Here is a 25,119-nt window from a genome sequence, read left to right as displayed (position 1 = left end):
CAGCTTGGGTCTGTGTGGGGGGAGGGGAGAGAAAAGTGACAGCAGAAAGGTTGCCTTACCACCTCCGTGCTGTTGCTGGCTCTGGAGGCGTTCGCTGGAGTCATCGTATTTCACAGAGAAAAGAGCACTGGAACATCCCTGAGAGATGTAGATTACAGGATTTTGACAACACTTCATCGAAGCACTTTTTTCTCTCTCTCTCAAGTTGAATTACAAATTCTTTCAGGCTGTTACAGCCCTGAAAGTCCTTTGCCAGTCAGGTGGGGGTTTAGCTTCTTAGCCCCCCCCCCCCCCAGCATTATTTGTAAGACATAGGATGCCATGAAATTAATAGTACACACCTGAAAGGCAGTTCTATAACTTGGGGTCCACGAGTACCTGTAATGTACAACTGGGCGGGGCTCCCACTTAACCAACTTACAAAATATTTATTTATTCATTCAATTTTCTAGACTGTTCTGCCAGGGGACCTCAAAATGCTTTACATGAATTTTTCTCTGTCTGTCCTGGTGGGCTCACAATCTAGCTAATGTACCTGGGGCCATGGGGGATTAAGTGACTTGCCCAAGGTCACAGGGAGCAGCCTGGGATTTGAACCCACAACCTCAGGGGGTTAAGGCTGTAGCTTTAACCACTGCACCACTCTAGAAATCAAAATATAGTAAAAGTGAGCCAAGTCTAGGACAATCAAGCCATTGTGACATCACTGATGAGGTTGGCTCTTATTGGTGGAATGAGGCGTAATGACATCACAATACCAGCTCTGGTATTGGAGGATGAGCTTTTCTCACTATTTATTTATTCAGTTTTCTATATCGTTCTCCCAGTGGAGCTCAGAATCATTTACATGAATTTATTCAGGTACTTAAGCATTTTTCCTTGTCTGTCCCGGTGGGCTCACAATCTATTTAGTGTAACAGGGGCAATGGGGGGGGGGGGGATTAAGTGACTTGCCCAGGGTCACAAGGAGCAGCGTGGGTTTGAACCCACAACCTCAATGTGCTGAGGCTCTAGCTTTAACCACTTCGCCACACCCTCCCCATGGATGCTCTGTACATTAAGGGCTGGATTCTTCTAGAAACAGCATGCTGGCATGGGTACTCTTTAAAAAACAGTGTCGGATGCCTTGTTCTACACCCGTCTTTGGAAACGAGGTCTTATACCAACTGAAACCAAGTGTAAATCGTGGCACACGAGTTGGGTACACACCGTGCGCAATTTTCTGAAACGTCCCCGAGCTGCCTATGGAAACAACACCTTGCAGTCGTGCACCGATCCGCTTGGGCGCGATCCGCTTGAGCCCTGTTTGGGGGCACTGCAGCCACTGGAATGCGTTTCCGCACTGGGATTTGGGTGCGGAATTAGCGCTTAGCATTAGGCACCATTTATAGAATTCCTCGTGTCCCTGCTGGATTTAGGTGGCCACGCTTATGTCAGCTTTACAGCTGCAGGCCTGCAGATGTTAGACGCCCCGTGACTGGGTTACCTAAGTATAGAAAAATGAATCCTGGGAACCCAGATGCTATCAGAGAAGGGGCTGTTACCGTGCGGCCTTGGGGTGTCTAAGTAGAGGCACACAGTTTTACAGAGCAACTGCAGGGTGGAGGAATAGCATGGCCCCACCCCCCGCCCCGTTCTACCCAGCCCACCCAAGACACGCACCATTCCGCCCCAGCCTCTCAATCTGTTCTCATGCTCAGAGCACATCTGCGCAGGTGTGATGATGTCACAAGCATACGTGTGATGTCACCACATTGCATCCGCGCATATGCCCTCCTAGCGCAGTCCCGAGACGGAAGCTTTTCCAAACCTAGACCAGAGTGCCAGGTTTTGAAAAGCTGTCCCGACGCCTGGACATATCTGAGTGAATCCGGACGTCTTGTAACCCTAGGAATAACTTAAAGGTTAGAGCAGCTGACCCCAGCGTTCAAATCCCACTCACTGCGATGTCGGGCAAATCACTAAAAAACTTTCCATCATCTCGGGGGCAAATTTAGATTACAAGCCCCCTGGGGACAGGATAAAACTTGAATGGTCAGAAAAGGCTAGGGAGGCCTTGGAACCCCGAATTTGCTGGGACGCCAAGCCTGGGGACGGCTCCGGGTACACTTCAGGCCCACATGCCTGTTCTCATCCATGTGCATCAAATAAGAGCCGACATCGCAGAATCACGCTGCAGGTCTGAAAAGATCAGGCAGCAAATGGTGTCAGATGAAGTGTGTTCATGGTATCACCTGATTTCACACCGAGCAAAAGGGAACGATGAACTCGGGACTGTCACCACTGGCATGGTGTTTTACAAAAGGCTCACAGAACGCGGAACCATCTGTAAAAATGCCCCTAAGGCCGCAGGATACATACATCTAGGAGAAGCTAGTTTACAAACAGATATGGGTGTCTCAGTGTTCATTTTTAGGCCCATATATAGAATTTGCCCCTATATGTACCCTTTCAAAAGTATGGGCACAATTTCTGACATGGAATAAAATCTGGAAATTTGGAAAGGGGGGGGGGGGTAGGATTACCAGATGTCTGGGAAAACACGGACGGATTTTCAAAACCCAGCCGTTTGTCCAGGGTTTTGGAAGCCCCCCCCTCCCCGAACATGCGTGGATGTGAAACGATGACATCGTATGCATCGTGTCGCATCCGTCCATGCTCGGAGGCCGATGCGGCCCTGAACTCAGGGATGAAGAGACGAGGTTTGTATGGCGGGCGGGGCTGGGGCCACGTGTTCTTTTTTTTTTCCACAAACAAATCTGGTAACGCTGGGGGCGGGGCGGGGGGAGTGAACAGTACATATAGAGGAGGGTGGTTAACAACTGTGAAACAAGTGACTTCGCGAATCCTCTAGTCGTCACAGCACAAGTTCTTGTGAACTCTATTACATCTGTTTATTTTGTCCGCCAAAACCCAGCACGTCTGTAAACCTGTCCCTTTCAAATAAAACTACTCGGCTGGAAAAGGATTATGAAAACCTTGCCATTCTTAAAACTCTCTTTGTTATTCACCAAAGCATTCGTGTTAACCTGAAAAGTGGTTAATACCGTGGCCTTAGAACCCAGGGACGTGGAATTCTCACTGTAGCTCTTTGTGACTTCAGGCAAGTCTTTTAACCCTCCACTGCCCTAGGTACAAAATAAGGACCCGTATATAATATGTAATCCACTTTGTAATCACAGAAAGGAAATACATGTCTCCCGCCGTACTTGCAGATTTATTACTTGCAAGTTCGATTATACATGGGTTTTTGTCTCCCAAACGATAGTAATTTTTAAAGGCTGCCTCTGATTCATCCCTGCCTCCCTCCTGCGTCCCGGACCTCTCCAGACCTTTACCTGGTGGTCTAGTGGTGACGTGGGGAAAGAGCGATCTTCCTACGCTCTTGCCCCGTCAAAGAAAGCGGCTGCCGCGAGTTCCCGTCGTAGTCCCGCGAGACCACGAGAACTCCCGGCAGCCATTTTTTTTGTCGACGGCTCTGCACGAGGCAGGAGCGTAGGAAGATCGCTCCTGCCCCGCTTCACCGCTAGACCACCAGGAAAAGGTCTGGGGAGGTCCAGGACGCAGGAGGGAGGCAGGGGTGGGTCAGAGTCGGCCCTAAAAGTTATTCGCGCTATAAATGCAGGCCAACTCTGCCCCCTAACCCCCGCGAATACGGAGGAAGAAGTGTATAATCAAGACCAATCCCCTTTCCCTAAATAGGGGTACCTTGTGCAATATAAGAGCACCCAACCAATGCACAGATGCGCAATCTGTCAACAGTTCCTAAAATTAAGCACTTTTGACTTGGGGGTTAGGATGGGAGCTTGACCTTACTCTAAGCCCCTACCTTCCAATAAATCCAATTATCCTGGTATCTCTAATAAGGAAACAAAGCAATTCCGCCTAAGACACAGTTGCCGGGGAATGCAGCGCATGGCGCCCGTCAATCTTCAGTTAAGCGCCGTTTATAGAATCGTGCCTAGTGGCGGCTAAAGTGGACTTAAACGCCGGTATGTAGGCCAAGAAAACTCTGGCATAAATAGGGAACGCCTAAGTCCACTTATACGCAACTGGCACGCCCCTCCCCCAAGCACGCCTACTTTTGGGCAGGCACCTACCCAATTAATTTTAATTTAAGCCAATTTTGGAGTGCTTGTTATCGGCGTCGATTACGCTTTTCAAATAATTAAGTTAGGTGGTGTCTTTTATAGAATCACGGCCTAAGTGTCTATGGAAGCATTTTTGTTAAGTCCCATTCTCTCTGTCACCGATTACCGTATTTTTCGCTCCATAAGAAGCACTTTCACCACCCCTCAAAAAAATGGGTGGAAATGTAGGTGCCTCTTATGGAGCGAATATAATACTCCCCCCTCCCCCAGTACCTTTTAAAAAAAATTCCGGCAGCTCAGCGTTGTATTGGCAGGAGCTTTCTACACTCCTGCCCCTCCCTCGCTGGACGGCTGCCTCCTCCTCTTGTGGCAGAGTGGCACACAAGGCATGCATGAGATTTTCACGCTCCTGCCTGGTCCTGCGCCACTCCCTGTAGCTGTCCAGCGAGGGAGGGGCAGGAGCGCAGGAAGCTCCTGCCGATTCAGCGCTGAACCGCCAGAATTAAAGAAAGGTATGCGGGGGGAGGGGGGGCCCTGCCTGCCTGCTACTAGGCCTGCCCTGTCCCGGTCTACCACTAGACCACCAGAGGGGGGGGACATGATACAGGGCAGGGCGGTGGGACAGGATCAGATTTTTTTTCTTGTTTTTTCCTCCTCTACGGGTAAGTGCGTCTTATGGTCAGGTGCATCTTATAGTACAAAAAATATGGTAATTAGAAATAGTTCCACTTCCTTCTATCATGCTGTATAATTATTTTGTATAAATTAGCATGCTCACAGGATGTTGAGATGTGCTTATTAGTGGAAAGAAATATGAATTCGGTGGATTTAAGGCGAGAAGAATAAATTAGCCAAACTCTGCTTTTTTTCGCATGTTATGCTTAGTTACAAAGTTCAGAAGCAACAGTACTTTAACGCTTAAGAGGTGTGGCCACGTAGGAATGACTGACAACTGGTGATTAAATCAGTGTCAGTGTGAATTAAAGGACTGAAGTCTGGTGGCAGAGGTTGGATTACCTGGTCTTTCATTTTGTGGTGGGTGTTCCTGTGCAAACCACAGAGCCTTCCTTGGTGCCAACCCCCCCCCCCCACAAAGATACAAGGTGAAGAACTTGGGCGTGCGTAGAACAAAAGATTCCTACTGCACAGAACTCCCTAACTGCGCAGCCGAATACGGGATATGTCTTGGAGGTATTTTCTGGAACAGTTCAAGTAATCAATTCTGTCAGTTCCCACGTCCGTTGCCAAGATATAAGACCTCACCTAGTATGAGTAAGTCTCGAACGGGAGAGAAGGTAACTTTGCTAATGTTTACAAGAGGCTCTTCTGGCTGCCTCTCTAAGGAATCCAGTCCTCCGCTCCAGGCCTGCCTCCGAATGTTCTTAATAAGCTGACTGCGTTTCCAAAGAAAGAGTTCTTTGCCCCTGATGTAGAAGGAATTCCCCCTTTTGGACACAGAGTTGTACCAGCTGCTTCCTGTATGCACTCCTGACCTCCGAGTTGCCTGTGTTTGCTGTCAGCCCCACCGTGGCAGGCTCTGCCTTTAATTCCGGGACCAGCTGGATGGAGAAGACACTCCAGAAAATGAGGCTCCTGTCCTCCTAGGAGACGATGAAAGAGATCTGGCTACCAGCACAGAAAGGGAACCCTACAGCTTTCTTCAAATATTATTTTGCTTACTGTAAAACTTGTTACTCTCGTGTGACTTTGATTTGCCGTGAGAAAGAGTGAGGCACATGTGTGTGTGTGTATGAAATAACATGCTAGCATGAGGCCTGCATGACATGCAGGACCATATAATTAGGAAGGCCCTGCTGTGTGTGTAACTGGCTTATGTAAAATTAATTAAACACCCTCCAATACTGGGGACTGCACGGCAAAAGGTGAGCTCCAAACATCGCTACACTGAGGCAGAGTAAGTGCATTCGTTGTGGAAGGCTCGCGTGGGGAAGGGGGGGGGGTGTGACTGCTACCTGGTAGGCCAGAAGAGCGGGAGCTGTTCCAGGTGCATCTGTGCTGGCTCTGCTTCTTATTCACCCCAGATGTATTTCACTATATTAAATGAAAAGCTGTTTGCCAGCCTGATGTTACCTCTCAAATAAACCCTTGCGGTCCGCTGAGGTTCAGCAAACCCTGGCTCTCTTGAACTCTTCACTAAGTGAAGACCCAAAATATCAGAGGTAAACAAACAGTCTTTAAGTCAGTGCCGATTCTCTCCCTTCTGCCTCTAGGTTCCTGTCGTATGAGAAACTTTTCGGGGGGAGGCTTTAACAAGACTTATACTTTTTAACATCTGCATCCTAGGGGAGAGGGGTAAGAAAACATGCCTACAGCCAATTACACCAGGGGTTGAGCCCATGCTGGGCCTCTAGGATTTAGAGAGCTTTTTTCCTGGTCATTGTACTGCCCTGGGCTGTCAGTTGGTGGCAGCCATGAGCCACATGCCCAGTCTACATTGTTTTTCTTTTTTTAATGCACTCGCCAATGCGTTTTGCCACATCTAGTTCATCATTTCCGCCCCAGAGGAAAAGCAGGACTGCGCAGGTCAAAATACAAAAGACGTGACAAACAACACTTCATTATAGTCTTCACTGAAAGAGTGGTGAATGCATGGAACAGCTGGAGAGAAGCAGCAACAGAGGATCCCCAATTATTAAGCCATGTGGGGAAAAGGAGAGAAGGTACCAAGCCTCGAGGCAAAGCAGAACAAAAAAAAAAAAGAGGCGCTGGAGAGGTCAGATCCAACCTGTGGTAACGCTTCCTTTATTTACAGTTTGAATCGCAAGTCTTTTAAGAAATAATAAAACCAGGCAAAGTTCCAAAGAGAGTCCCGACTAGGATCCGAGTTTCGGCGACTCCGTCGCCTTCTTCAGGGGACAATTATAAAACGTGCTGTGAACTACGTGACCTCTCCAGTGCCTCCTTCTGTTTGTTCGTCTAAAGAACTGTACCAGGAATGAAACTGGTACAGACTGGATAGGTATAATGGTCCTTTATCGGGGACTTGGAACTGGTGCTAGCTTTATTGCTGGGTTATCGTCTTCAAAACGCTGGCTTGGGATACGGTATTCTTAACGTTGCCTGGATTTCAGGAAACACGCCGTGACCTTAAAGCGCCTTCGTTTAGGACGCAGCTGGTTTCCGCCGTTACTCCATCTGCAACCCAACTGCCGGGTACAAGAACAGAAGCGCCAAATTAAACTCGAATTCTTCGAACGGGAATGGAAATCTCAGTGTTTGGGGCTGGGAAATTAAAAAAAAAAAAAAATCAGACTTTTTCTCAGCACCGGCGCACGACTCGTCCAAGGTTGTGTTGCGGTAGAGCGTGAGCGTCGGGAGGAGCGCGACCTGGTCTGGAAAATGAGCAAAGCTTTGCCTTCCTCTTACATTCAGCCAACAAAAGGGGGCTGCACACGACGGGGAAAAGAGAAGCGAGGGGCATTCCTAGCCTGCCTTAAGAAGCTGCTTTCTTTCAGAGAACACAAAAAAAAAAACCGCGTGCGGTAGAGACATATGAAAAGGCTTATGCAGTAGCATGGCATGGACAGAGCCTGTGTCTAAGTATTCTACAATATATACTGTACAAACTTTATAGAAAGAGATACTGTTTATATATATTTATATGGGTTATCTATGTATGTATGAGAGAAATGTACAGTATTTTTAACAAAGACCAGAGAAAGAGATGAACAAAATTGGTTTCGTATTGCTTGGCCTTTCTCTATCTCGCCGTTTCCCTGTTCCTCTCCGTGGGATGTTTCAGAGAGATGATAAAGTAGAACAGGGCTGTCCACACTGGAAAGAAAAAGCATTTCCATTACAACATGTATGTAAGCCAGTAGGGCAGTGCCGGGACCAAGGCAGCAGAAGCAGCGTACGCCGGGGAGGACCATGCCTTGACGTTTCCGACCAGTTGCAATTCCCATCCCAGCACGTGCAGGCGTCGCCGCGCGGGTTTCTTGGTACCGAGGGTCCGCCGGACACGGTCTCAGTCCCGCACTGCGTCCTCAAAGACCCCCTGGGCAGACAGTTCCGCTAGCACATTGTCCAGGTAATTAGGGTCGGGGTAGCCGTGGCCGGTGAGGTTGGAGCCGAACTCTGTTTTGTGGTGGATCTCATTCCAGACCACCGTGTCCGACTCTCCTGTGGTGCTCGATGTGCCGATGGTGAAGATCAACCGGCGTCCCCAGGCCACAATCAGAAGCTTCAAAACCTGGATTGGGAGATGGGAACAGGAAAGGAGACATAAGAACACACGAATTGCCATCCTGGGACGGACCGAAGGTCCATCAAGGCCAGTAGCCCATTTCCAACAGTGGCCAACCCAGGTCCCAAGCGTCTACCTAGATCCCAAGTAGTAAAACAGATTTTATTCTGCTTATCGTAAGAATAAGCAGTGGATTTCCCTATGGCCTTCCCTTTTAGGAATTTATCCAAGCCTTTTTTTAAACCCTGCTGAGCTAGCTGATTTCACCACATTCTCCTAAAGAACATTGTTTGAAGAAATATTTTCTCCGGTTTGTTTTAAATCTACTACTTAGTAGCTCCATCGCATGCCCCCTAGTCCTAGTATTTTTGGAAAGAGTGAACAAGCGAATCACATCTACCTTTTCCACTCCTTTCTCACGACCACTGACATAGGATTGTCAATAAGCTCATTCAAGTAGGTCACCACCTTCCTTGTGCCAATGAGACCATCTGCATCCCCTGTTTCTTGCTGAGAGATTTCATAGACTAAAGAATACGCTCTGAATGCATCATTCTTATCTAACCAGTTACAGACAAGCTCCCAGCAGCACGACCAGTTCGTTTCTGCAGTAGCAGTCCCAGTCCATTTAAACTAAGCATTCAATATACAGTGGTTCCTTGGATTACGAGCATAATCCGTTCCAGAAGCATGCTCGTAATCCAAAATGCTCATTTATCAAAGCGAGTTTCCCCATAGGAAATAATGGAAACTCGCTTTGATACGTTCCCGAGGCCAGTGGCGCTGCTCTATCCCCCCCCCACAAGAACTGGCATTACTCCCCCCGAAGGCCCCCCCTGCGATCCAGCACCCCCCCCAGCCGCTTCTTACTGTCATCTGGGCCTGGGCACCGGCATCGGCATGTCCTGTGCCCGAAGATCGGCCTCCTCTTCTTGCTGGGCCTTGAGCATCTGCGCATGCTCAAGGCCTGCGAGTTCACGTTCTCTCCGAGATCTCTCGGAGATCTCGGAGAGAACGTGAACTCGCAGGCCTTGAGCATGCGCAGATGCTCAAGACCCAGCAAGAAGAGGAGGCCGACCTTCGGGCACCGGCACCAACGCACAGGACATGCCGGTGCCCAGATGACAGTAAGAAGTGGCGGGGGGTGTGTGTGTGTGCCCAATCGCGGCACGGGAGGGTGCCCGATCGCCGCTCGCAAATCGAGGCACGTTCGGTTTCCGAGGCACCGATTTTGCAAATGTTTTGCTTGTCTTGCAAAACACTTGCACACCGGTGCACTCGTAAACCAAGGTACCACTGTACTATATTTAACATTGTTTATATAATATAGTACATTGTGACAGGAAAGGCGAGGGAGGGGAAGGGGGGGGGTTTGTCTGTGATTGGACACATTCTAACACTTTTGCAGTAAACTTTTAAACTTCCTAGGGTACAATGTTGCGCGTACAATATAAATTTGGGTGGGGATATAAGTTATTGTATTTCCACGTCAATATTGTACCATGCTGCCGTGCGGGTGGGGTTTTGTCACCGATATCGTGATAGTGGGACACGTCTGCTGCATAGGAAACTGGAGGAGGTGAACTCTGGATCTATCGTGCAGATGATGCCACCAAAGGGGGAAGTGGTGAGGACAGAGGGCAACACACGGCATGCCGAAAGCTCTGACTTTACACAATTTTCATGGCTGGGTCGTGGGCAGCTGGTGACATCAGTGGCCCAACTTTGAAGAATATATTCCACTGTGTGCTTACGAACTTGGCTTAGCAACACACTGGAATTGCATAGAAAAAGTGATGGAAGTGTCCTGAAATATCTTTTTTTTCACAGATACTTTTTGTGACATTAAGCCGAAACGCCATCCTGAGACGTGGATTGATGACACACCAAGTTGGAACAGAAGGACTGTAACATTGTTTAAATGCCAAACACCATCCTGGAAAGAAACAAGAGACCATAGGAAGAGGGAGAGCAGAAAGTAGGGAAAAAAGAGGGTGCACAGAGAAAGAGGAAGAGGAGAAGGCTTTGGGAAGAGAACAGCATGGGATATGAGGGAGGAAAGAGAAAAGGAAAGGGGACGGAAGAAGGGACAGCAGAGAAGAGGACAAGGAATAGTGACGAGAGGGAGAGAGAGAGAGGTGAAACAGAGGGGTAAGAGAGGGGGGTGAGAGAGAGGGAGGAGAGAGGATGAGGGGGGAGGAAAGAAGAGAGAGAGAGAGGGAGAGAGGGGAGAAAGAGAGAGGGGGAAGGAGAGAGAAAAAATAGCAGCATGGGATATGAGGAAGGAAAGAGAAAAGGAAAGGGGAAGGAAGAAGGGACAGCAGAGAAGAGGACAAGGAATAGTGATGAGAGGAAGAGAGAGAGGGGGGAAACAGAGGGGGGAGAGAGAGGAAGGAGAGAGGATGAGGGGGGAGGAAAGAAGAGAGAGAGAGGGAGGGAGGGGAGAAAGAGAGAGGGGGGAAGGAGAGAAAAAAATAGCAGCATGGGATATGAGGGAGGAAAGAAAAGGAAAGGGGAAGGAAGAAGGGACAGCAGAGAAGAGGACAAGGAATAGTGATGAGAGAGAGACGGAAAGAGAGGGGGGAAGATAGGGGAAAGAGAAAGGGGAGAGGGGGAGGGGGGAGAGAGAAGGGGGAGGAAGGGAGAGAGAGGGAGGGAAAGGAGAGAAAAAACAGCAGCATGGGATATGAGGGAAGAAAGAGAAAAAGACATGGAATAGGGACTCAGAGAGGAAGAAGAACCAGGAGAAAGAAGAGAGGGGGCGCAAAATAACTTGGCAGGGAGGAGACAGAGAGGGGGGGAAATGAACAAAAGGACACAAGCAGGACAGGGCAGAGGGGTAGCATGAAGAGGAAGTGGGAGAGTGGGAAGAACAGTTTGCAGGGTGAGGAGGAAAGACTTTGCCCCACCTTTCTGCCCTTTTCATTGTCAGGAAGGTAGCAGTGTCGAGGGAAGCCCCGAGCCGTAAACTTCTTCCCTGGGGTCGGGTGTTCTGCAGTCTGGGAAGACAAAAGAAGCTCACTGTATTATACCGAGAAGGACAGAATCCTCAACAGCCAATATCTAGACACACACCGATATACGCAAATCATTCAGGGCTGCCCAACTGCCGAGCAGCGCCACTGACGGCCAACAGAAAAGTGGGCAGGTCAAGAGCGCCACAGGTGATGGTGTTGTGGAGGGCCCGGCACCCTCAAGCTCAAAAGCTCTCCTAAATTCACATGCTTAAGCCTTCCAATCCACCCCCTCCTGGCAAAATCCCCACCTCTGCTCCCTGGACTTCAAACTCATCCACCCTGTCAGGCTACCCTGAGCCCCCTCACTCATGCAAACCTTCCACTCGCGGGATAGCCACTCTCCCGCCCCCCCCCCCCCCCAAGCCTAACTACAACAAGCCTCTTGAATTTTTTTTTTTTTGGGTGGGTCCTGGTCGATATCCAACCGGGGTCCACATAACTTAAGCGGGCCTCGGCTGAATATCGACCAGGACTCGCATAAGCTCCAGTGGCCAGAAAACGTTATTAGCCCCAAATATATCAGTGCCGGTGTCTGCACGTGACTCAGCACTGAACACCCAGCGCTAATTTAGCTGCCTCTATTGACGTTTAAAAAAACTGCTGGCTACTGTCAGCTGAAAACTGCCCCCCCCTCCCCCCTACGACTGTGTACCTCAGAAATGTACACACCTGACTATTTCATATTCCTCGGGGCTTCCAAAACCCGCAGTCATTTGGGTTTTTTTAAATTCAATTTTCTATACCGTTATCCCAGGGGAGTTCAGAACGGTTTACATGAATTTATTCAGGTACTCAAGCAGTTTTCCCTGTCTGTCCTGGCGGGCTCAAAATCTATCTAATTTACCTGGGGCAATGGGGGGGATTAAGTGACTTGCCCAGGGTCACAAGGAGCAGCATGGGATTTGAACCCACAACCCCAGGGTGCTGAGGCTGGAGCTTTAACCACTGCCTCACTCTAGAAATCAAAGTAGCAAACGTGAGCCAAGTCTAGGACAATCAAGCCATTGTGACATCACTGACGAGGTTGGCTCTTATTGGTGGAAGGAGGTACTATGACATCACAATACCAGCTCTGGTTATCAGAGGCTGAAACTTTTCACACTATTTATTCAATGCTCTATACCAGGGATGTCAAAGCCTGTCCTCGAGGGCCGCAATCCAGTCGGGTTTTCAGGATTTCCCCAATGACTATGCATTGAAAGCAGTGAATGCAAATAGATCTCATGCATAGTCATTGGGGAAATCCTGAAAACCCGACTGGATTGCTGCCCTCGAGGACAGACTTTGACACCGGTGGTCTACACTGTTCTCCCAGGGGAAGCTCAGAATGGTTTACCTGAATTTGTTCAGGTACTCAAGCATTTTTCCCTGTCTGCTTACAGTCCATCCAACGTACCTGGGACAATGGGGGGATTAAGTGACTTGCCCGGGGTCACAAGGAGCAGCGTGGTGTTAAACCCACAACCCCAGGGTGCTGAGGTTGTAGCTTTAACCCCTGTGCCACACTCTCCCCGTTTGTCCTTAATAGCTCTGCAAACGTCGAGTCTCCATTGTATGGAAATAGAAGGTAGGCTGGCGATATCCTGAAAAGCAGAGCAGTCAGGTGCTTCCCGAGCAGAGCTGGTAAACGCTGACCTAGAAATAGCGTCTCGGGAGACTGCAGAAAGCTCCCTGCACGAGACGGGCTGAATCATCCCAGTGCACAGAGAGAGAGAGAGAGAGAGAGAGGGGCGCTCCGTTTCCCAGGGCTAGATCAGTCTGTTCCTACAGCGAAACGGGATCCCTCTCGGCCCCGACAGAAAACTTTAATTACAGACACCTCAGAACACATGGACAAACATAATAACATAGTAGATGACGGCAGATAAAGACCCGAATGGTCCATCCAGTCTGCCCAACCTGATTCAATTTCAATTTTTTTTATTTTTTCTTCTTAGCTATTTCTGGGCGAGAATCCAAAGCTTTACCCGGTACTGTGCTTGGGTTCCTACTGCCAAAATCTCCGTTAAAACCACTCCAGCCCATCTCCACCCTCCCAGCCATTGAAGCCCTCCCCAGCCCATCCTCCCCCAAACGGCCATATACAGACACAGACCGTGCAAGTCTGCCCAGTAACTGGCCTAGTTCAATATTTAATCTTATTTTCTGATTCTAGATCCTCTGTGTTCATCACACGCTTCTTTGAACTCGGTCACAGTTTTACCCTCCACTACCTCTCTCGGGAGCGCATTCCAGGCATCCACCACCCTCTCCATAAAGTAGAATTTTCTAATATTGCCTTTGAAGCTAACATTCCTCATGTCATCACTGATCCAACACACCAGGAACAAACTTTCTTTCTTTTTCAAGGGTCCCGCGGCAACAAGGGGGCATCCGTGGAAAATCAGGGGCGGGAAACTGCACGGTGACACCAGGAAATTCTTTTTCACTGAAAGGGGTGGTTGATCGCTGGAATAGTCTTTCCACTTCAGGTGATTGAGGCCAGCAGCGCGCCTGATTTTATGGCCAAATGGGATAGACACGTGGGATCTATTCACAGAGAAAGATAGGGGAGGGTCATTGGGGTGGGCAGACTAGATGGGCCGTGGCCCTTATCTGCCGTCTAGTTCTATGTTTCTAAAGTATATCCACATTTTTCATCGTATGGTGCGTTTATTATGTCTGAAAAATCTCACGCTGGGCAAATAATTTGCTGCTTTAAGAAACAAACAAACCCAGCATCTACTTAGTTCTACCACATAAACCTCCACCCCCTTTACAAAGATGTGGTTGCAGCTGCCGTACAGCAAACACTCCGACGCCCATTAAATCCTATAGGCGTCAGGAGAGAGACGTATCCCAACCACGGCTGGATTTCTGCACCGGCCAACTGGGGCGGGCGCCTTTGGTGGCAAAATACTGGGGGACAGCAAAGGTGCTGGAAAGCGGCGAAGGACTGAGGCTGCATCTTACACCAGAAAGGGCTGTTTTTTTCACTAAGGTGTGCTAAAGAAACGGACTTAGCGTATTTTAATATGGGACTTTCCCGTGTTCTAACTCTGGACCCCTATACAGTCCAACCTCGGTTTACAAGACGAGCAAAACAATCTCGCCTCACAAACCGAGCATCGACTCGATCTGTGAGCCCCCACCCCTGAGAACCAGCATCGCCCCGCCAAGAACCGGCATTGACCGCCTGCCCAAACCCTTACCGCGATTGGGCGCCGGCACGCAGCACCGATCCACAGGACGTGCCGGTGTCGAAAGAGCATGCCGTCTGCCGCTGATCTCTGCTGGGCCTTGAGCATCTGCGCATGCTCAAGGCCTTCTGGCTCCCGCTCTCTCCGAGATTCTAATGAGATTCTCGGAGAAACCGAGTATCTCATTAGAATCTCGGAGAGAGCGGGAGCCAGAAGGCCTTGAGCATGCGCAGATGCTCAAGGCCCAGCAGAATCAGCGGCAAGCGGCAGATGGCAGGCTCTTTCGGCACCGGCACGTCCTGTGGGTTGGGTGCTGCGTGCCAGTGCCCGATCGCGGTAAGGGTTTGGGTGGGCGGACAGGCAGGCGGGCGATGCCGGTTCTTGGGGGGGGGGGATGCCGGTTCTCGGGGGTAGGCTGAGCGAAGTCAGTTCATGGAGGTGGGGTGGAAGCACGCTAATGGCTTTGGGGGGGGGGTGTGTGTGTGCCTTTTGGGGATGTGGAATGAATCATGCGAGTTTCCCTTACTTTCTATGGGGAAACTCGCTTTGATATACGAGCACTTTGGTTTACGAGCATGCTTCTGGAATGAATTATGCTCGCAAATCAAGGTTCCATTGTATATGGCACCATTGGCGTGACGAGGGTAGGAGGTGCCCCCGCACCCTCCCTTCCCACCCCCGTGCCTATTTAAATCTTGGCCAGTGCGAGCAGCTGCTCGCGTCGACGTTCCCTCCGACGTCCCTTCCTGGCCCTGCGACCCAGATGTGATTTCGGAGGGATCCAGGACAGCGCGAGTAACAGGCCAGAGTAGTTGCTCGTGCTGGCAAAGATTTAAAGAGATAAGGGGGGAAGGAAGGGCACGAGCGTGGCTTGGGGGGGGGGGCGGTGCCCCCACCATGATGGTGACCGGGATGTTCCTTCTTCCCCCCCTCCCTAACTACGCCACTGGATGGCACTCAGATTTGCATGCCCAAATTTGGGTATGCACACACCATCCACTACAGAACCGCCTTGAACTTTCCCGGTATGGCGGTATACAAGAATAAATTATTATTACAGAGCGCAAGCGGCAATGCCGAAACCTCTTGTTATCTAGAGTAGTGATTATTTTACAGATCAAGGCTGGAGAAATGAGGTGAGCGACTGATACCAGCATCGACCTGAGATGGGGGAAGATAAGTCTCACCTGGATCCCTGTTGGGATGTCGTAGACAATCCGTATGGTCTTGAATTCCGTGTACCCTGGCAGTGAGTGAGGTATAACATGGAACTCCATCTTCCCAGGGGGCTGCGTCCCTGTCTTCTCCCCATAAATAGCCTTACAGGTGGGGCACTGGAGACTTCCATCCTGTTATAGCAGAGAGGGGACAAGACTTCAGATTCATAAACAGATCCACACAAGGCCTCCTTTCCACGCTCATAAGCTGCTCCCTCGAGAGGGATAACGCCTCACTTTCTGCTTCAAATTAAAGACCCAATGTCTACGCATCGTCGTAGCTACGGGTAGGCTTCAGATGGGCCTAGGCCCGTCTACTTTGGGCTTACGCCTTCCAACACAGTACACTGCTGCTCAAGATATCTCCAGAAGTGCCAAGAACTCTTTGCGTTCATCTCAGCAGTGAGCAGCTGCTTCCTGAGCCGCCAACACTTGTATTCGCAGAAACCGAGTATGAGCAGGCGTGCCGGCGTTGGCAGCTTAGGAAAAGAGCTTGCCGACTGCCAAGATCAACACAAGAGTTTCTGACACCTTTGGAGAGATCTTCAGCAGGCAGGGCTTGGGGAATCCCTACCAGCTCAGATACTTATAATTTCTTGAGTCTGAAGGGGAGCGCCCTCAGGGGTGGGGGTGGGGAGTGGATAGCACATTTAGGGCCGGATTCTATAAACGTTTATAGAATCCCTCCTTGCGGCACCTAGGAGTACTTCAGTGTCCTGGAGGTAGGCACTGGTACATTAGGCCAGATTTAACCAGGCCAAACCGGCACCTAACTCGGACGCCTAAGTCAACCACGCCCATTCTCCGCCCCCTAACCACGCCTACTTTTTAAGTACTTGCTGTTGGGTATCAGAAGGCTTAGGCATCGCTAGATGCTGTTCGGCATTCCATGCCTAACTTCTAATTTTATTATTCAATTAGCCAAAATGGCGCGGTCAAGGCACGGGGAACCAGAAAGCGCAGGGATGCATATTTGCTGATCTGGCAACCTTATATACATCAACTGCATCCATGAGGTGCAGTTTATTCTTAGGTGAGTTACTGTAGGTCTAATGCAGGGGTAGGCAATTCCGGTCCTCAAGAGCCGGAGCCAGGCCAGATTTTCAGGATATCCACAATAAATATGCATGAGATAGATTTACATCTCAAGGAGGCAGTGCATGCAAATCTATCTCGTACCTATTCATGGTGGAGATCCTGAAAACCTGACCTGGCTCCGGCTCTCGAGGACCGGAATTGCCTACCCCTGGCCTAGTCAAGTCAGGATTTCCACAATGAATATGCATGAGATTTATTTGGATACAATGGAGGCAATGCATGCAAATAATCTCATGCATATTCATTGGAGAAATCCTGAAAATGCAACTAGATCAGGGGTAGGCAATTCTGGTCCTCGAGAGCCGTAGCCAGGCCAGGTTTTCAGGATATTCACAATAAATATGCATGAGATAGATTTCATCTCAAGGAGGCAGTGCATGCAAATCTATCTCGTACCTATTCATGGTGGAGATCCTGAAAACCTGACCTGGCTCCGGCTCTCGAGGACCGGAATTGCCTACCCCTGGTCTAATGTGTGCATAGCACATAGTGCCGGGAGGGGGATGGGAGACGACGACCATGAGATTATTCAGGGGGTTTGGGGGGACCTGGAGGGGAAAATATTAGGCTGATATTTGTAATTGAAACTGTGGTTTAGGGCAGTGGTCCCCAACCCTGTCCTGAAGGACCACCGGGCCAGTCGGGTTTTCAGGATAGTCCTAATGAATATGCACGGAGCAGATTTGCATGCCTGTCACTTCCATTATATGCAAATCTCTCTGATGCAAATTCAATAGGGATAGCCTGAAAACCCAATTGGCCTGGTGGTCCTCCAGGACAGGGTTGTGAACCACTGGTTTAGGGTGCCTTATTTATCTGTATTATTCACCCAGTAGTTAGCTCGGGGTGACTCCTGAGATTGCAGGTGTTGTGTATAACGATGCACTTGTTTGTTTTCCTACGCTTTTTGCCCTTACCTTGTTCCCATTATTGTACATTGCCACCAAACACAGCAGGTGGTACAAGTGTCCGCATTTGCCCAGCTTGCCAACAAGCTCCGGTTTGATGCCCTTATGGTTGAGGACTCCTTCATAACCAGAGGACGTGACCAGTCTCTCCATGCAGATGGTGCAATCCTGCTCAAGACAGAGAAAGACACTTTCACAAGACAGACGAGGCCCAAACACCGTCTTGCACAATCTTTTAAGGCTTGGAAGGCGGATTCATTCTGCCCCTAGGAAAGGGGCAGATTTAACCCTTTCAGGACCATAAGGATCGTAGGCCAATTTTTGTGGTTTTGACGACATTTTTATGGTAAAAAGGGCTTGCAGATGCCAAAAAATTGATTTTTTTTGTGAAATATCATTATTTTTATTTAAAAAAAATCACACTTCTGGCTTATGGACAGTGTGGCAAGTGAATCTTCTCGTCAATCTAGCAACAACGCTAATGAATGAATGTCGGAACCAGTTTGTTTACATAAAGGCAGTATCATATGGAATCCGTACATATCAAATTTAGAACTGTAGACCAGTGTTTTTCAACCTTTTTTGGGCAAAGGCACACTTGTTTCATGAAAAAAATCACGAGGCACACCACCATTAGAAAATGTTAAAAAATTTAACTCTCTGCCTATATTGACTATATATAAAGTAATTCTCTTGAATAGGAATCAAATAAACACATAGAAAGTATTTTATAATTACTTTATTACGAAATAAAAATTATAAAATACTTTATTCAGTGCGAAACCTGGGCCTGTTTGGCTGAACACAAAGCTGATATTCTGGCTGGAATCGAAGAAAGACACACACGTAGCTCTTCGTCAACAGCTCTCAGTCTCTCTCTGTATTTGGTTTTTATAGCATACAAAAATAGACAAATATACCCTCCATCCTTTTTATTAAACCACAATAGCAGTTTTTAGCGCAGGGAGCTGCGCTGAATGTCCAGCGCTGCTCTTGACGCTCATAGGCTCCCTGCGCTAAAAACCACTATTGCGGTTTAGTAAAAGGTGACCATATTGTAAAATATAGACAGCAGATATAAATTCAGAACTGTGCATAGTAAGTGAAGGGAAGTTTTCATCTCTGGGAATTTACCCAGTTAACTATTAAGTTATTTGGGCAAATTCCTTTGAAAACTGTGGTAATACTGCCTCCACTTTGCTAAATTTAAAATAAAATCATTTTTCCTACCTTGTCTGGTGATTTCTGGTTGCACTTTCTTCTTCTGACTGTGCATCCAATCTTTCTTCCCTTCTATCAGCCTGTATGCTTTCTCTCCTCCACACCTCATTCCCTCCCCCAACTTTTTCTTCCTCTCTCCCTGACCTTTCTTTCTTTCCTTCTGTTTCTCTTCTTTCCTTCTGTTTCCCTGCCTGCCCCCTTTCTTTCTTTCTCCCTGCCATTCCCCAAGCCACTGCCGCTGCCATCGGGGAACAGGACCCACCAATGGATAACAGGCCCCAAAGCCGACGCCGACGCATGCTCTCCCTGACGTCAATTCTACAATCGGAGAGGAAGTTCCGCCCAGCCAGGCAGCGATTGGCTGGCCCGAACTTCCTCTCCGACTGCAGAGTTGACGTCGGGGAGAAGACGACTTATCGGCTCGATAGATTAGATCGCCAAGACAAAGTGAGTCCTGGGTGATCGACTCACTTTGCCTTGGCGAGCTACTGGTGCCCCTGCCTCGGGCCCCCTGTCAGCTCCGGGCCCGGCGGCCCTGCGGCACACCAGGCAACATCTCGCGGCACACTAGTGTGCCGCGGAACAGCGGTTGAAAAACACTGCTGTAGACTATCCCAATCAAAATTTATAGGATTTTAAAGTTATGGGACAAATATGTCCCTTGGTCCTGAAAGGGCTAAACTAGGTGGCAGAAGTAACGAAGGCAGTGGACAGAGTCCTGAAAAGAAGCAGGTGAGCTCTTTCCACAGACCCTAAATGTTCTGCTACCGTTAAAACCATGGCTCAGAATCTTTTAACAAGCTCCTCCAATCTGTCTCTCTACTCGTGCTTTCACCTTTCAAAAGCGACCCCTCAATTCTCTCTTCCTTCCACCTCATATTCGGTTGTCCATCTCTTCTCCGTCTTTGTCTCTCCTCCTGTGCTTCTCCCCAAAGACTCCTTCTCCACCCCTCTTGTCACTCTGCATGACCTCTTTCTCCCCCATCACAATCTCTTCTTCATACAGTTCTCTCGTCCATTACTGGGTTTCTTCGCCCAGGCGCTATTTCTCTGGGTTGGGATGAATGGATAAGGCTTAGGCACACTGGTCACAGCAGGAGAATAAAGCCCATGTAGAGAGATGAAGCCTGGTGTTGGTGACCATCGAAGATCAGGTCCAGCATTGGGCAGAGGGAAGAGGAACAGACCCGGCACACATGGCATGCAGAGCTCTGACCAGGCTGGAAGGAGGAGAGCGCAGACTCTCGCTCCTCCTCTACGGCCCACTCACATTTCCCCCTGGTACCTACACTGGGTTTGATTCTCTTCCCTGTTGCCCGTGCTTGGACCTGTGTAATCTGGCATGGAAGAGAGCTTATGGGGGGAGAACAAATATTGAGAAGGACCTAGGACCCCTAAAGTAGAGAATGACACGGGGACAATTTTTCCCCCGTCCCCACGGGAACTCATTTTCCCGTCCCCGCGGGAACTCATTTTCCCGTCCCCGCGAGTTCTTTTCCTGTCCCATTCCTGCAAGCTCCGTCCTCATCTGCACAAGTCTCAGGCACTTTAAAATCATAAGTGCGGGAGGAGAAGGTGTTTGGGAAATTTAAAAGCGAATTAAAAACCTTTCTGTTTAAAGATGCATTTGCAAATTAATTAAATTTTATTATAAAGTGTTATTTTAGTGAATTATTCTGCTTTTTTTTTGTTTTTTCAACCTCCTTTGTATTTTCCCTGTATGTTCTTTCTTTACTATAAAAAATGTATTTCATCCCCTCTTACCTTTTGTTTATATTATAATTAATTAAGTGTATGTAATGTTTTTGTTTCCTTATGGATGTATATTTTATTGTACATCGCTTAGAAATCCGATTAAGCGATTGAACAAGCCAATTAATAAACTTGAAACTTGAAACTTAAGGCAGAGCTTACAGGAATGGGGCAGGGACAGCGAAACTGAGTTCCTGTGGGGATGGGAACAAATTTGTCCCCGTGTCATTCTCTACCCTAAAGGCCTAGCTAGGCTTCGGCTCCTCCTCCTTTTGCAAGAGTCTACGCACTCTCTGCCCTTGTGCATCCTATTTCAAGCCCCATGTAGGGAAATCGATCACGGGAACAGTGTAGGCCGTTATCTCTTTGACTCTACAGGGTGATGCTCGAGAACCTCTGTTCAACAATACAACAACATCTCAGATTTGCTAATTTCAGAGCATGTCCACCTACATCAAGCTCTTCCAAGACTTGTCCATACATTATTCCAAGCCCATCAGAGAAGGTTGAGGACCAAAATCAAACTCACCTCATCGGGAGGGTTCTTCACTTTCTGACTATACCTGCGCACCACGTCTTCTGGATTCTTGCCTGCCATGGAAAAGAATTCAATGGTTCATTTGTATTTGAGATCTGAAAGATGCCTTTTGCAAAATCCTGACTCAAGGCGAGTTACATCCAAGCCCATGCGTTATCTCCTTGCCCAAAAGGGTTTACCATTTGAGGCAGTGGAGGGTGAAGCTAGAGAAGGACACGGGGACAAATTTTTCCCCGTCCCCACAGAAACTCTCTCTCATCCCGTAGAGTTTTTTTTCCGGTCCCTGCCCCATTCCTGGAAGCTCCGTCCTCGTCTGCACAAGCCTCAAACACTTTAAAAGCATACGTGTTCGAGGCTTGTGCGATTAAGGCAGAGCTTACAGGAATGGGGCAGGAACAGCAACAAAACTCTGTCGATCTTTTGCAAAAAATTGGAATAATCTTCCAGCTGAAGTTAAGACTTATTCCTTCTTTACCAGCTCTTCAGAAAACTTTTTTAAAAACTTTTCCGTTTCAGAAATTTCTAACTGATTCAACATAAACAAGGATTAAAGGTTTTGGTTTTCCATGTCCTATTATTTAATCGTTTGTAAACCGAATTGAGCCCCATTGTCGGGAGGAATCGGTATATAAGATCAAGGATCGAATTGGGGCCGGGGAAAAATTTGTCCCCGTGTCATTCTCTAGGTGAAGCGACTTACACAAGGTCACAAGGCGTGCCACTGGGAGAAGGATTTGACCCTCGTGCTCCCCGTTTTAAAACCAACTTCTCTTAACAAATTACTTTTTCATTTCAGGAAGTCAGATTCGGGGAAAAAAGAGAGTTCTTTAATTCATAAGTCCCGAAGCGGATTAGGCATCTGAACAAAACCTGATCCCTCATGTCTAGATACAACTGTCACACTGCATGCCCCAAAAATCCTGGGAAGAGAATCGGAAGGGAACAGAGTAAAGTAAGCAACCATGCAGGCCCAGCGAGCCACTCTCCCCAAGCCGCTCCTGTACTAGGTCTCCATAAAGGTTGCAGCACATGTTAAACCCAGAAAAGAACGGTTCATCTTCCTTCCCGATCTCCTTTCCAAAATTTACACCAAACAGACTCAAGGGACCTATTGTAATAATGCTGGCTATCACTGCGCAAAAAATAGGGCGAGTTAAGTTTCAGCTCGTGGATGTTTTGTTGTTTTTTTTTTTTTTACATGCAGGCGCGTGGAACTCTCTCAAAATTTTTGCTGAGAAAAAAAAAAAAATCGCTTTAAAATAAAATCTTGCCAACAAATTGTTAGAAATATCGCTGATGCAGTCGTCGGAGCGTTGCTCGCTCCAACGAGAAAAACGTGGTCCAATGGGGAAATTCGATGAGAAATGAGGTCATGGGGAATCCCTATTTAAATTAGCAGAAAAAAACCCCACCGCTTGTGGTGTTATCTCTTTCGGCATGCAGTTTAAACGTAAGCAAGTTAGTATAATTTTACAATTTTTATCGGCTTGCGGTAGGATTGGAATAGCTGAACGCTTATGTTATTTTGTATCGCAGTGCATTGCATCGTCACACCTCTCCGCTGATGAAAGCATTGAAACGGGGCTCACGTTAGTTGCGGTGACGCAGCACGGCGAGTCCTTTGCTATTGAATGCACTATGAATAATTTATAAAGTATCAATATAAAATAAAATAATAGGAATACTATAGAAATAAGAATTAAAAGCTGAGAATTACTGGGATTAATGAGGATTGCAGCCAGTTAGGGTTAAGCTACCCGTCTGGCAGTCTGATGATCCCTATTCTCTAGAACAGGGGTGCCCAACGCATCGATCGCGATCGACCAGTAGCTCAGGAAGGCAACGCGAGTCGATCGCGGAGCCCATCCGGGCTCTGTGATAGACTCGTGTTGCCGTCCTGATCTACGGGCCGATCAGCCTTCCTCTCCAGTGTTCTCCCTAGGGCCTTTTAGCTGGGCGGTCCGCCCAGCTGTCATCTGCCGCTGATGAACATTAAAAAAAACCCCAAAAAACCGGCTTGGAGATTTCAGCCCGTAGCGAACTTATGCTCCGGGCTCTAATGTGTGCGTGCCGGCTTCTCTTCTCTTCCCTCCGAAACCAGAAGTTATGTCCGGGGGGGGGGAGGGGAGAAGGGAAGCCGGCACGCACATGTTGAGAGCCCTGAAGCAAGCGTTCGCTACGGGCTAATGCGGGAGACAGGTTAGTGAAGCATTTGTTCTTCTTCCTGCCGGGTCCTGCCTACTTTCTGTTTCCACGAAGGCAGGACCCGGCAGCATTTCCCCCAATAGGTTGATCACGATCTTGGGCTGATCAGCCTTCCTCTTCCCGACGGCAGAATTGACATCGGGGAGAGGAATGCTGGTTGGCCGAAGCAGGGAGATGGCAGTGGCAGTGGCTTGGGGGAGGGCAGGGAGAAAGAAAGAAAAAGGGCAAGCAGGGAGACAGAATGAAAGAAGAGAAACAGAAAAAAATGAAAGGGAGGCAGAGAGAAAGAAAGGGCAGGGAGAGAGGAAGGAAAAGTTGGGGGAGGGTATGAGGTCTGGAGGAGAAGAAGCATACAGGCTAAAAGAAGGGAAGAAAGATTGGATGCACAGTCAGAAGAAGAAAGTGCAACCAGAGACTCATGAAATCAGACAAGGTAGGGAAAATGATTTTATTTTAAATTTAGTGATCAAAATGTGTCTGAATTTATATCTGCTGTTTATATTTTACACTAAGGTCCCCTTTTACTAAACCGCAATAGAGGTTTTTAGCGCAGGGAGCCTATGAGTGTCGAGAGCAGCGCTGGGCATTCAGCGCAGCTCCCTGCGCTAAAAACTGCTATCGTGGTTTAGTAAAAAGGGAGGGGGGGTATATTTCTCTATTTTTGTATGGTTGTTACTGAGGTGATAGTGCATAGAGTCATCTGCTTTGACCTCTTTGAAAAACCCTGGAATAGGAATGATGATTAACATTTTCTATGCGTACAGTGTGCTTTTTGTTTTTTTTTAATTTTATTGTTGGTAGATCATTTTGACTTGGTCATTTAAAAAGTAGCTCGCAAGCCCAAAAAGTGTGGGCACCCCTGCTCTAGAAGATATAATTTGAGCTGCTTTGGTCTGTGGGCATTTATGGACAGCTTCAGATGGTGACCCATCAAATGCACATACGAAAATTGTGCTCCATACTGCCCCGATCACAATCCACAGCAGTAAGGTTTAGATGAGGATTATGGTAAGTGGATATCTGGAAGGCCCTGATTGGCTCAGACTCCTCAGGCCCCATCCTTTGGGAGGGGCTTGAGGCGCCTCAGGCCCCTCCCAAGGGACATGGCCTGAGGAGTCTGAGCCAATCAGGGCCTTCCAGATATCCACTTATGGCAGATTCATGGGGGTGCAAATGACAGGGTGCAATTGTCGTGTGCGCACCTGTCCGGGGGCATTTTTCAGGGCGTAATTGTCGAGGGCGGATTTGTCGGTGTGCCGCTTCAGACACAAGATATAAGATCAATAGCCAAGACTCTAAATTGTTACGTAACCTGCCCTCAGCATAGCGGGATACAAATCCCAATTCTACCTAACTGGACTTACTTTTTTTCAGGTGCTTCTTCTTGGTTTTACGGCAGATACCGTTGATGCCAGACACTGGTTTAATGTCGCTCTTGCTCACGGGTGGTGGATGTAAGATGGGCTTTGGTGCACGGGTCAGGCAGACAGGTAAACCCGCAGCGCACATCAAGATGCCCGTCATTCCTAAATGAAAGAAAGAGAAACCAAATGGTCAGGGGGCAAGAAAAGGATAGCCGGTGAAGAAAAGCATGTCACTGATCCCGGAATTCTTGCCATGCCTTTTGACCTCAGAGTGCCAGGCCTGGTCATTTCCGCAGAGCTAGGCCATAAAGTCAAGGCTTTA

General features: G+C 48.4%; 1 protein-coding gene across 1 annotated transcript in view; it reads right to left on the bottom strand.

Moving 5' to 3' along the window:
- Nucleotides 1-7,693: 7,693 nt before the first annotated feature.
- Nucleotides 7,694-25,119, bottom strand: part of DTX1 (deltex E3 ubiquitin ligase 1) — a 136,313-nt gene continuing 118,887 nt past the window's right edge. Inside the window, exons 4-9 of the mRNA XM_033956790.1 lie at nucleotides 24,798-24,959; nucleotides 21,220-21,281; nucleotides 17,727-17,885; nucleotides 15,682-15,843; nucleotides 11,208-11,297; nucleotides 7,694-8,304 (exon numbers count right to left, since the gene is read on the bottom strand). Coding sequence (XP_033812681.1) covers nucleotides 8,080-8,304; nucleotides 11,208-11,297; nucleotides 15,682-15,843; nucleotides 17,727-17,885; nucleotides 21,220-21,281; nucleotides 24,798-24,959 — 860 coding nt within the window. The 3' untranslated portion in view covers nucleotides 7,694-8,079. The remainder of the gene's footprint in view (nucleotides 8,305-11,207; nucleotides 11,298-15,681; nucleotides 15,844-17,726; nucleotides 17,886-21,219; nucleotides 21,282-24,797; nucleotides 24,960-25,119) is intronic.

This window comes from Geotrypetes seraphini, chromosome 8 (assembly GCF_902459505.1).
Source record: "Geotrypetes seraphini chromosome 8, aGeoSer1.1, whole genome shotgun sequence".
Classification (NCBI taxonomy): Eukaryota; Metazoa; Chordata; class Amphibia; order Gymnophiona; family Dermophiidae; genus Geotrypetes; species Geotrypetes seraphini.
This window is presented reverse-complemented; position numbering and strand designations above follow the sequence as displayed.